At 39.8% G+C, this 13400-nt stretch overlaps 1 protein-coding gene across 1 annotated transcript in view; it reads left to right on the plus strand.

The window, feature by feature from the left end:
• Positions 1-13400, plus strand: part of SMPD3 (sphingomyelin phosphodiesterase 3) — a 33680-nt gene that overhangs the window by 15173 nt on the left and 5107 nt on the right. Inside the window, exons 3-5 of the mRNA XM_042877303.1 lie at positions 4525-4680; positions 9373-9462; positions 10711-10774. Of these exons, the coding sequence (XP_042733237.1) occupies positions 4525-4680; positions 9373-9462; positions 10711-10774 (310 nt within the window). The remainder of the gene's footprint in view (positions 1-4524; positions 4681-9372; positions 9463-10710; positions 10775-13400) is intronic.

The raw sequence follows: 13400 nt of genomic DNA on the forward strand, positions 1-13400 counted from the left end.
CCTTTTGCAGTTCAAACTAAAGCCAGATTTCACATAATCATTTCAGATGTGAATGAAATGGGCAGCTATGATTATCCTACAACGAACGCAGGTGAAGTATTTGTTTATGCTAGCTGTGGTTTCTCATAATACCCTTTCATCCTTCCATGAAATCTGAAGCTGAAGGGAACTAGCAAAGAACTGGGAAATGCTGACTGCAGGAACCACTCACCACACGAATACTTGCAGTTTTCCAGCCCAGTTACTGAGGAAAAGGTTGTAGAGCAATTAGCACAAATCTGTATTCTCTGGTTAATCACTGGTGGCAGTCAATCAGATCAGTGATTCTATCTGAACGTTTAATTACAGGGGAAGGCTGGAAGAAGGAAAGTGGAATGTCATATTGGGGAGATATTTCCTAGTGCCTTCTGTTAATATTAACCAATGCTGTTTCAGTGCAGCAGCAGGCAGGCTCTGAAGTGTTGTTTTTTTTCAATGACTGTTCTGGACTCAGGCTTGGCTTCTCCTCTACTTCGGTGTCTAACCAGGTCAGTTACCTTCATCTCCAATGCTACAGATCACTGGGAGCTGTTAAGACTCAGTCTCACTAGGAAGTTTTGCACCCAGATATGATCAGCACCTGCTGTGTAGCTACAGGAAGGCAGACAACATTAGTTTAATGCTAATCTCAGAAAACAGTTATATTCAAGTTGTGTTTAGGGGATTTTTTTGTTGGTAACAGAGCTGTAGCTCACTTCATTGCACACACTTCACTTCATGTGCTTAAGTGCAATTGCTTCCATGACCTCTAGTGGGGAGAACCAGAGATGTCAGAGAGGGGAGAAACGGAGATAGACTGTCACAGGTTCTGAACTTGCTCTATTTCTAGAGCTGCAGTGCTTTCTTCTGTGGTTTTCCGGCGTACGGTGCTGCTCCGAGGCTCGTGATTGTTAACAAGGAAGATGTATGTCACTGTGCAGCTAACGCTTTTTTAGTAATGATGGGGCATGCTGCCTGTTGTCTTTCACAACGTCTTCCTGAAATGTTTTTGCATGTCTTTCTTCTATGTTTTTCTCAATAGTTTCCTGTTTTGGAGAATTTTGCCTCTTTGTGTCTATTAAGTGGGTTTTATGTTTAGTAAGTGACTTTGCTGTGTTCTGTTTCAGGTTGTTGTCATAGTTTTATACCCTCATTGGTAGTGGCTGTATTATCTGATCACTCATCCTAAGCGAAAATATGCCAGATAGATACTTCCAGAAAATGCAAACAGGATTCTGACAATTCAGGGATCAATTAGACAGCTCTTAGACAGCCAAGTAATATAAAATCAGGACTTTGTGTAGAACAAAATAAGTTACTGTAGTCTTGTCATTACACACCAAGCTAGTAGTTGCAAGGCAGGCCAGAAGAGGTTATCTCTCTCTCCTTAGAGATAAGCTAGGATAGAAAGATGCAGGTGATGCAAAAGGAGGGTCTGTGAGTGTGAATAAGCTTCGCTATGAGAGAGATGGCTCTGGAGGGATCTTTAATTAATGTGCATGAATGGCTGATGTGAGGGTGTAAGGAAGACAAAGGCAAGCTCTCCTTGGTTGTACCTAGTAACAGAACAAGAGGCAATGAGCACAAACTCAAATGCAAGAAAGAGCATTTAAACAAAGCAAAACTCCTTTATAGTGAAGGTGACTGAGCACTGGAGCAAGCTGCCCAGAGGCTGGGGAGTCTCCATCCATGGAGACACTGCAAGCCCAGCTGGACAGTTGTGAGGGGCCTATATGTGAGCATGCTTGGGCAGAGCCCATGGACTAGATGGTTACCAAAAGGCCCTTGCAACTTCTTCCTTTCCCTGAAGCTGCATCTTTAGTTAAGCAGAATGCAAACGTTAGTCACGCGCTCTGTTTGTAGTTAGTTGCTATCACCTGCTGTGGGCTGTATTTGTTCCATGTGACCTACTTCTTGTGCTTTTGTCTAAATACATCTTAACTGTCGGGTTTTCTTGTGCTCTGTAGTATACTGGTATGCACGATCAGCAAATATGTCAAGTGCACTTCTGCACTGTATGTGCACTGTGGTAGCAAGGGGGTTTTCCAAGAATTCAGTGGACTGGATTTGTGTCAAGCAGTGTGATTAGGGTATTATCTGAACGTTACGTACAAGTGCTAGAAACTGTAGGTCAGGGAATAGTTCCAAAAAGCTCTTGTATGAATTTGTGTATTACAGCCCATCTGCTACAGATTTGTTGGGAATACCTGAAGATTAGAAGGAAAAAAAATCAGATTATTTGTTGTTTGAATTAACAGCCTGAAGAGATGAGTCACGGTCAGAACCTACTTGAAGGTCTCTTTTCCTGGTCATGTTCTTTTCAATATTTCATGTATTTATTTAGGATTGTATCAAACCACACTTGGTGGAAAGTTTTTGATTCTGTTTGCATTTAACTATCACTTTAACAGAGCCTGCCCCCAGTATTCTGGAAAGTTCAACCACTCCCAGGTTAACTGTGTTAGGAGAATGAAGGTCTGGTGACTGAAATCTGTGTGCTAATGCAGTTACAGCATGTTGCAGAGTTCACATTTTAAAAGCCTATAAAGTGCAGGTGGCAAGCTCAGGTAAGATGACTGATTAACAAGCTGTGAGGATGCAGACTTAAATACTCACGATCTCCACAGTGAATCACCATTGAAAGTGGCTCTGGACATACATAACTGATGTTCCTAATTGTGACTACAACATTTTAACAGCCATCACAGGCTAGCAAAGTAGAATCATTTTGGTTAATGGTCTGTAGGTTAAAAGAAAATTCTAATAAGAACAAGTGACTTTGGCTCACTGTTTTTGCTTATGATTGTGGAATTTGAAAACAAATCTCTTTGAAGAGATGTCCTGAATCAACATCATTTCATGTCTGAAACAAGCAAAGTTGTAACTTCATGACACGTACAGTGAAAACAAAAGGAAAGGAAAGGTAATGTAGTAAACAATTATTCCTAGAATGTGTCTCTTCCTACTTCTTTCCCCCTATAAAGCTTTCACTGATTCTCTTAAAATGGTTACAGTGATTAATTCTTTCTTAGACTTTGTCACCTAATGTGCTTGAAATTAAGGGTAGGTCGTTGCCATAATTAAAAGAGCTGGTTTGTGTCAGTTTCACAAACAAAGAGCGTTTGGCAACCAATCATCCATGTCACTTATAAACACAGGGGCACAACTTCAGCACTCGTAGTCATAAGATAACTTCCCTGCAGCCAGTGAAAAGGATCTGACTGTTCATTTCTGAAGTACAGCCTACCTGAGGTACACATGTTGTACACAGACCTTTAGAAGTATGAAAAAATACTTTCAGCTTAGTAATTCTTACTTGAACATAAACAGAACCCTTCCTTGGATGGATTACTACTGTATGAGTAAATTGAATGTTGACGTATAAATCCTAGTAACATTTGAAAGTTAGATTTTTCATTTTTTAAATTTAGAAAGCAAAGAAAGATCAAGTGGTTTACTGCAGAACATGCTGCCCAGACTTGGCCAAAGGGTGATATTTATTCTGAATTCCCAATCATTAATTTAGCGTATCATCTTCCACTTGTGGCCAGGAACATGACTGTTGGTCAGTTTCCTGCAGCACAGGTGTCCTGTCTTCCTGTTTGTTCAGGAGTGCCTGTTATGATTCCAGAAGAAGATATTTGCATCATCAAAACACGGTTCCTAACGAACTCCATTCTGGGCTAAGCCTTATGTAATGAGTATGCTATTATTCATGCCATTTTTTAATTTCACACCTTTTTTTCTCAAGATGTCTAACAACAGCATAGCAAATAATATCACCATATTATTAATTACAAAAATGTGTCCACGCTTAAACAACTACAGAAGTTGTTCACCCGTTAGTACTATTTCAGAAATTTGACTTTTACTGAAGTGTTTGTAAAGATTCTTGTGACTTCTATCTGCTCATACTGTATCAGGTATCCTACAGAAAAAGCTGGTTGAAACCACGTAACTAAGACACTTCCCTACACAAATTCATATGTGCAGCGTTTCATAACCGAAGGCTGGATTTTCATCTGTTGTTATTCTATGTAAGAATTTTGAATACACCTAATTGTATAGGTGAAATTCCTTTTATTGCAGAAAGGCCCTGCAAGGCTAGCATACCACTTACACCTCTCATAAATCTGAGGCTTCAAATGGCCTTGTCTAGGCTCAGTGATGCATGTGCTAAGTTTGGTGGGGTTCTTTCCTTATTTTAAAGAGAAGGCGCTCCTTTAATTTTGTTGCCTCTGTCTGCCCTGCTGAAGGGATTATGTTTGATGGATAGTAGAGAAAATGAGATCGGAATAGCTGTACGTTATTTTTCTCTTCCTAGTTTGCTTTAATCTCAATATCCTCTAAGTGAAACAGGTAAGATTCTGACCATGCTCTGCTCTGTCTGCTGGGCCATAGCAATGGCCCTAGTGATTTTGCTGGATGCACCACAGGCATGCAATGTTCTGAGTGTCACGCTAAAAGAAAGGCCTTATTTCTTGACATTTCTTTTTTCCTTTGCAGGAGACACTACTGTTCGATGTGAGCAACTGGATATGCTTCAAGATTGGCTGTCTGAATTCAGAAAATCTACCTCCTCCTCCAGCACAGCCAATCCAGAGGAGCTGGTGGCTTTTGATGTAATTTGCGGAGATCTCAACTTCGATAACTGCTCCTCTGGTAAGATAAGCTTTGCCTTTTCCTTGCGTGTGCCTAATCCGACATGGGATAGCAGAGTTCTTGATACATTCATTCTGTGGGTTACAGCAGTGTACTAACTAGTGACTGGCTTGTGCAAGGGAAGGCTTAAGAAACGTCTTAAGATAAGTCTTGTCATGAGCCAAGAACAGCAGCTTACGTAAATTCTGCCAAGTTATTAAACATGATGGTTTTTAAGGCACAAACGGCAGCAATTTGCAACTTGTTGCAGTAGCAACAGTGAGAAGAATCTAGTTGTTTGATGTTACTTGTGTGAGGTAAATGTGCTAAAACACATCACATAATTTCAGTTATTAATAAAAGGGGTGCGTGCTACAGGATTTTTGCAGGAAAAAAAAATCTTGCAATTAATAGCCTTTTGATTGTGCATGTACACAGATGCAAGAGATTAATGCCCCATAGAGAACTCAACATCACTAAATCGATCTTGGAAAAAATTAATGGATGGCTGTGTACCTTCCATGGCTTTTATTTGAGTTGAAATTGTTTTTATTGCGAGTTGAAAAACAAAGAATTTTAAATGTTTTCTTCTATATTTGGAAGCAGGGGGCACTGGAAAAAAGAACACCAGAGAACCGTAATTAATGGCTGGTGAATTTACAGACAGCAGCCTTTTCAAACACAGATAGTATACTGTTAACAGTTATACAGCCAACAGAGTGGTGCTATATCATCTCTGCTTCCCTCTTGGTACAGTTCATGCATCCAGCAGAGTTCCTTGCTTTATGCAGTGGCAATGAACTACTGGTTTGCAGCCGGCATGTGGATCAGCAGAGCTGACGGCTGCAAGGCCAGCTGCATGACTGGGCCAGAACTGAAGTACTGAGATAAGAGCATAAGCCAGGTAGGTGAGGGGGTGTTCAGTCATAGAGATTTCATCTGTGCACTGCGTTACAGGGTGCAGAGTACAGGTAAGCTCAAGCTGCAGCTTTCAATTGGGGATTCAGCAATTAGAAAAATAAAATTGTGTGAGAAGGAAGGGACTCCTAAAGGCCCTCTGGTCCAGCTCCCTGCAGTGAAAAAAGACATATACACATCCAGGCTGGATGTGGCTCTGGGCAGCTTGGTCTGGTGGTTGGCAGCCCTGCACATAGGAGGGGGGTTGAAACTGGATAATCATTGTGGTCCTTTTCAACCCAGGCCATTCTGTGATTCTTTGAAATACGGCTCGATCATGTGCTCAGAGCCCCATCCAGTCTGACCTTGGGTGGCTCCAGCAATGGGGCATCAACAACATATCTGAACAACCTCTTCAGACTATTGAGTTTGTAGATTAGCAGGTGAATATGTGATCATCATCACACGTGAATTCTGTAGTCTTCATAAAAAGCCTAGGTAATTGGGACAGAGAGGAACAACTACTCCAATAATTTACAACAAAATAAAGCAAAATAAGCATTGTCAGATCATAAAAATAGGTACCATTCTCTCATCTCATGGCTTGTATCAGATACTTGTAATGGAAGATTTTAGCGAAGTCAGAGAAACAATTAATTGAGAAGAGACCACCAACCCAAAACAGCCTTACTGTTCATTTCCAGCTCATCGGTACAAAAAGTAATTTAATCACAACTATGTGATCTGAAATAAACTCAGAACGGCTGGAGGAGGTGTTCCAACTCCGAATCCATTACGGGTAGTGGAAATGAACAGTAAGCAGAAAGTAAACAGAATGCTGCAGTGAAACCAAGTTTTTCAGGACAATACAAAGGTAGCAGGAGTTGGGAAAAAAGGAGGAAATTCAGTCAGTAACAGTCTTCAGCTAGGCACGCTGCTTCAAGAGAAGGCTGAAGAGGTAACTGGAGCAGTCCCAGTGAAGGGAGACAGGAGCTGGGGGATACAAATGGGCACAGCTACTTCTGTTTGACTGCAGTTCCAGCTGCAGTATTCTTGGATGGATGCAACGGCTGAAGGCAAATACATCCTTCAAGGAAATAAACTATCTTCTGCATACCAAAGGGGATCCTGCCCAGTCAGACTGTGATAGTCCGCATAAGGGGCCATATAGCATGAAGAGAAAGACGTGGGTGAAGCTGTGAGGTAATGTGTGTGCTCAGCATCCTCTGACTGAGTAGTTCTGGTACTCTAACCAATACCTTGAAGTACAAAGCAAAATTAGTGCCTTTGTGACTTGTCTTTCTAAGGCAAAAGAAAACACAACTATTTGTTTTTGCAAATACAGTTGTAAATGTTGCAACTAATAATAAAGACACAATTAAAACATAGCTTATAAGAATGTTTTTGTTATCTGTAACTTATTCATACTCTGTTTTCCTTTAAAATTCACTTGGTCTGGGAAGTGAAATTAAGCTGGCTATTTGTTATTTGTAGATTGCTTTGCTTCCTTATGCACTAAGCAAGATTAATGCAGTGTTTTAAAATTGGCATGTATTCTTGTCCATTTTACATTACTCATTGTTTTAAGGACATTCGTTAGGATTGCAGCAACTGAACTGCTGGGTTTTTCTGCCTTCAATAATCAGCTTTCTGTAATTCTGGGTATGGGTTGTTTTTGGTGTTCTTTCCCACGCCACAGATTGATACAGCAAATAATTAACGTTGTTGCAGTGAATATCAAGCTTCTATTCTTAGATGTATTTACAGCACAGTTTTCATAGACCTCTAGGTTCATGAATAACCTTATTCTTTTGACAAATATTCTGAAACTAAGTTCTCCCTCCTAGCTGTGGGGAACGATATCACAAATAGAGAATTCTCACTTACTTGAAACACCTTCCTGTCAGGTTCGTCTCACCAGTGTACAGTTTGATTGTTTTTGACCTTTTAGTTTATCATAAAAAACCATTCCAGTCAGATGAGTCCAAGTTTGTCTCATCAGCTCTGACTTCTATCAGTGCCACAGTGGCAAACTGATCCTGGCAAAATTTTAGCCTGTCTTATTTTTGAAGTTTGCAGCCATATGATATCACAAGGGAAAGCCCAAGGAAATAAGCAATTGCACAGACTACATTCTAGACTCTTCCAGAAAAATGAAAGAAACCAACAAGCCAATTGGCTGTTCAGACTGAAAGAACAATTTGCTGCATTGCACACCTGACAAGTTTTTAGGAGGTCAGTCCTTCAATCCTCTGCCCAGGCTCCAAGATATCCTTGTACAGTCTCCTTGCAACTGTGAAGTAATCTTGAATGTAGAGAGCTGATTAGATGTTGGGGAAAAAGCTGGAATCATGTAGTGAGGCTCATCAGCTGGGGTGGATGCATTCGCTGAAAGACCATCAGCTGTGTTAATCACTCTTAATGTCAAAATGAGAAAGTGCTATGGACACTCAGTATTACTGTACTCCACACTGCCTCCTGTGTTGTGCTTCCTCCTTAACAGGGAGAGGTTAACAGCTCCTGTATCAGGCAAGAACACTATTTTGCAAATGGAGAACCAATTTGATTCCTACGGTGTGTAAGCTGCCTTGTCTCTAAATATGCACAGCTCACAATTCAAAAGTTTCTGACTTTAGGGGTCCATTCTCATGCCTACTTTCATACTCTGTAGTCTTGCCAATAGTCAGTGGTAGCAGCAGCAGCTCCAAATGCAGGTGAATATCCACCAATCCCAAGAGAAGACTCTGTGTTGCTTAGAAATTTTACACAGAATCACAGAATTGTAGGGGTTGGAAGGGACCTCCAGAGCTCATAGAGTCCAACCCCCCTGCCAAAGCAGGTTCCCTACACCAGGTCGCACAGGTCGGCATCCAGGCAGGTCTTGAACATCTCCAGAGAAGGACTTTAAGCTTGTAAAAGGTGGAAGTGCTTCGAGAAAGGAAGTAATTGGGACCTATTGCCAGTTTCTTTGCTATTTAACAAAACTGGAATTGCAGCAGCTGGTATTTTCAAGTTCTGATTGTACTTGCTCCTACGTACAATGATCACTATGTTATAGTGATAGGGCGCACAGAACTACAACTCACTTATTTTTATACTGAGCTTCTGAAATTGTAATGTATGTATTTTTCTAGGGCTACTGTTAAATTTAGTGATCCTAGGAGCTTGATGCACTGTTGGGCTTTAAACGCAAGAAACAGAGTAGCAATTAACAAGAGATTAATTTGAAAGCTGAGAGATCATGATGATTATATTTAGAATGTCTTTAATGCTTCAGATGATATCTCAAGTGAATTATCAATTGCCTGTCCTTTGTCTTACTATTACAGCTTGAAACACATTCAGTCAATTCTTCTGAAGCAAGCACAGCACTAACTTTCATCTCCAGATTTACTGAGGTGTATATATAAATCCCCAGCAGCCACCTACTGCGCCATTATGAAGTCAGTCCAAATCTCTGCATCATCTGATCTCAACAAAAGTTTTCTATGAGTATAAGCATATACAGTGCAAACACGAACGGCAGAGTAAGGCAATGTGTCAGGAAACCTTCAGTTTAGAAACTAATAAATACTATCTTTTGTAGATAGACTTGGTAGGAAAACAGACATTAATTAGCAGCATTTGTTGGAATTTCTGGTTAAGACAGGATATTGCTGTGCAGTAAAACTGCCAAACTAGTTCAACCAGTTCTCTAGAAAATGCTGAATAGGAAGGAAGGCTTACCTTTTATTTTGCAGTAGAACATACAAACAATTGTCCACAGGCTTACAATACACAGCTGATGTCCCTTTTCTTGTGCTTCTTTCCCTGCAGAGGACAAGCTGGAGCAACAGCATTCTCTGTTTACACACTACAAAGACCCATGTCGAATTGGTCCAGGGGAGGATAAACCATGGGCAATAGGTAAGATATTCTCTAGCCATCAGTGTATCAGCTCTTGTCTGTCACTCACAGAACACCTATCAGCAGCAGGCAGTACAGCTAACTGGCAGTAACTGTTTGACTAAGACCAAATATTTGCAAGGAGTTTATCTCAAAGGCAGCAGCATGTATTCTGTAAATCTTAACAATGTTTTGTTGAATTTTAATTTAGAAGGAAATAGACATGTCAAACGAGTCCAGTCTAGAGCTTATGCATCAAGCCACTTGAATGCCCTCCTACCCTTACTCTACTTTTTAAATAATATCTAGATCACTTTGCAAAGAGAGCAAAATTATTGTTTCTGTGTTTTCTGTATGCAGTGAAAAGGTGCACCTTTTGATTAGAGTTGTCTGGTGTTACAGAAACATTGTGAGGATGTACTAGTAATTCAGCAATGTTAGGAACTTGTAGGGCTCACCTTATATAAGATTTCACAGAACTCAGATACTCAAGCATGCTGAAAGTCAGATGAGCTCAGTACAGTTTTCAGTGAACAAACAGCTTTTTTTCCTATAGGAGCAATTACAACTGTGAAGATGCTAAATATAAGAATTTGGGACTACTTATTGATGTGGTTTTACTCTGTTGTAACAGAAAAGAAGTTTCTCTGCCCTTTAAACTCGAAAGGCGCAGACAATATTGTGAAAGGTTTAGAGAGAGAAGTTGCTTTTAAAGACTAAGCAAAGGCTCATCTAGAGTGTAAGTAACGAACAGGCCAGTTCCTCATCATTAGAGCCAATTATCTTTTGCTAATTTCTTGTGCATCTGGTTTGAAAATAGGATACAAGAAAAAAAATTAAGGCAAAAATTAGTAAGGAACAGGAGACAGCAACAGGTAAGAGTAAAGTTCAAGTTTTGATTGGAAAGCCTACCAGGAAAACAGAAGAGACTTAACTAAGCACTGTGCTGTAGGTAAAGTGGAAAGAATAACGTATGGAGGGAGACAGCAAAAGAGAAGGTACTAAGTATTGTCATCCTCACTGTTACAAAGTGTATTATTACGTCTGTTCTAAAAATAATCTCTCAGACTGAAAGCATCATTTAGTCTGGCGTGAGATGCAGCCTCTGTAATAACTGCTATGGATACTACTTGTGTAACACAGAAGTGAATATAAACAGTGTTTTCAAATCAGAACAGAGTTGTCCCCCATCCCTGCCACATACACTGTCCTCAGATGCTTTTTGAGAGGCACGTGCTGGGACAGTCACATTTCCCTTTCTGTCCACAGGTACCTTGCTGGATCCTGAAGGATTATATGATGAAGAAGTGTTCACTCCAGACAACCTACAGAAGTACGTAACTCCTGGTTCTCCCACATATTCTAAACAATTCTTTAAAAAGCCAGTTCATTGCTTGCTATTTAACATTTCATAAATTGTGGTGTTTTTGGACTGTAACATACATATATAATTTTTTTTTAACTATGGAAGTCTTGGGGTAGAGGGAAGAAAGGGAAGGAAGAACTGCTCCTTCTCAAAGCCAGATAGAATTGGCTTCAGTGGGTGAAAAGATGAGAGCAACTGCTGTCAGTGTGTTTTGTTTCTAGAGTTAGTCCTACCTGAACAGGTCCGTAGGAGGAGGAACTCTGAGCACTGCCAAAAAGGGCATGCAGGCAGCTTGTCTGAAGATCTCTCTACAGGCAGTCAGTTCCATGGCAGTGGCACTGTAAAGGACAGAAACAAAAGTGAAATGTAATTTTCCTCAAATAAATTTAAAAAGAAAAAAAATATCATAAGGTTTGAAACAACCCATTAACTAGAAAGCTTGCAAATCTCAGTAAGCTCACTCAGCAAGCTCACAAATATAGAGAGAGGAATCTATTAAAAACAAAAACATCAGACATAACTAGGAATGTAACTGACTGTCCTTCAGAAATGCTAGTACAGCACTGCTTTGGAAGAGTTCAGTACTTGTTTTGTGTTAGGGGAGTTCCACCACATACAGAAACCCTCTTAATTTGTAAGAGCCCTAAGCTGAACTTTTTGATTACCTATGCATTAATATTATGAATATGAATTACCTATGCTGAGTAATATGCCAGTGGAAAGAAATTAATTAGCTTTGTACACTTTAGAGCTGCAGTTAATGATGCGCTCAGCCTTTGTGCACCTTCTCTGCCTTCATAGCCAGTTTCATGGACAAAGTGTATTATCACCATGACTAACTACAGAAGATGTCCTAGCATTTTGTTATGAGAATATACTGAAGAAGTTAAGATATCTGAATGAATAAGTGTGCAGATTCTTCAATTAGTGCATGCAGAGGAAATGGTGCAGCCCGCAGGCACAATTCACCTCGGTGCTTTTATTCAGAAGTGCAGTGCATGGTATCGATGGACGCTCAGGTCAAGGCCACCCCGAAGTTTTCCTCTTATCAGTTTTAAACGTACATCTATTGTTTATTGTTATTCCCTTTCTAAGGTCTTGGTTTCGTTTATATTCAAAAGATAAGGATTCCTTACACTCAGTCCTATTTTACACATTCAAAAACCTGCAAAATTTCTGGACATTTCTATTCACATGTTAAAAAACATGAATTTAGTACAGGATTTTGGGTAAGTAAAAGGTAATTTGGCCTCTACAATCAAGTTTGCAAATGCAAATCTGTATGTGGGAGTAACATTCTATTTTATGGTTCCAAAAGCAGGCTTGGAGCTCTTTAAAAAATAAAAGGATAAAATCTGTGTTTTCAAGCAGCTTTTTGAGCCAATCTGTCACCAAATTAATTTGGGGATATTTTGCTTTATTCCCTTACAAGTTACTTGTAATTAAATTCCACTGACGTATCCAAATGATAGACAAATAGCCATTAGATGACCCACAGAGATTGAGAATGTTACTTGTACTTCCTAAGTGTGTATACAAGGCTTCAGCATGAGATAACTGGAAAACATTCTCAAATTCTGGTAACAGAACATACGTTAAGACTTTCTGACTACTAAAAGTGGCATTCAGTTTTCTTCAATATATGACAATTCTTTTAAACCTATGAAAAAAGCAGTAGCTTCTTATGCACATCTGCAGGATAATGAGGATCTGAATGTGTAAATTATGTAGATGTGCTTTGATATTAGAGAAACAGTTGCTTCTGCAAGAGGCCAAGACAGCCTGTCTTCTCATCCCTGCGAGGTACTGGTAATTGCAGTTGTAGAAATTACCAATAAATGCAGCTAAATTCAAAGTCATTCATGAAAGCCAGCCTTAAAAACGTTGGAAGCATTTTTAAAGTGTCTTTCCAAACATTTAAATGAATTACTTAGAGACTGTGGAGTGTTATTGCCAGCATTGAAGCTGTGGAGCCCCTTCTAGCTAACAGATAGCATTCAGATACTCAGCAAAACAGGTTACGGCCTGAAATTGAACCATTCTTACAATTTTTCAGTAATAAACTTTGATCAAGCTTTACAGATATTTAAAACAGACATTTCAATTGGCAACGTAAGCTATGCAGAGAATTATTTCTACGTCAGCAGTCTGCTGTAGTTTATAAATAAAATTAAGTAGTTTGCGTTAGCGAGCTAATTAGACAGTGAAAGCAGAACAACCTAGTTCTTAAGTCTCTACTTAACGTTAAGTGCAGCATACGTGGAACACTGGAACTGGAGAACCGACTTGGTACAAATAATGAGTAAGGCATTTATAATTATAGAACAACTAATAAGCTGGGCGTAATGATCCGAGGCCCTGCTGCAGTGCTAGAAGCTGCACAAGCTTCTGCTCAGAGGCTTCATGAAACGCAAACAGCTGATCTATCGCAACATTGGCATTAAAGCTAGGACTGGAACGAGGCCATTTTAACCTCTGAAACCCTAAACACAGTCCAGAACAGAAGAGCACCTCACAACACAGCTAAAAAAAAAACAAACAGTGATTTAAAAGGAAATTTTTCTTGACTCCGCTGCCACCAGTGGCTCCAGCC

This window comes from Lagopus leucura, unplaced genomic scaffold, assembly GCF_019238085.1.
Source record: "Lagopus leucura isolate 7727_CA_CO unplaced genomic scaffold, USGS_WTPT01 Super-Scaffold_100017, whole genome shotgun sequence".
Classification (NCBI taxonomy): Eukaryota; Metazoa; Chordata; class Aves; order Galliformes; family Phasianidae; genus Lagopus; species Lagopus leucura.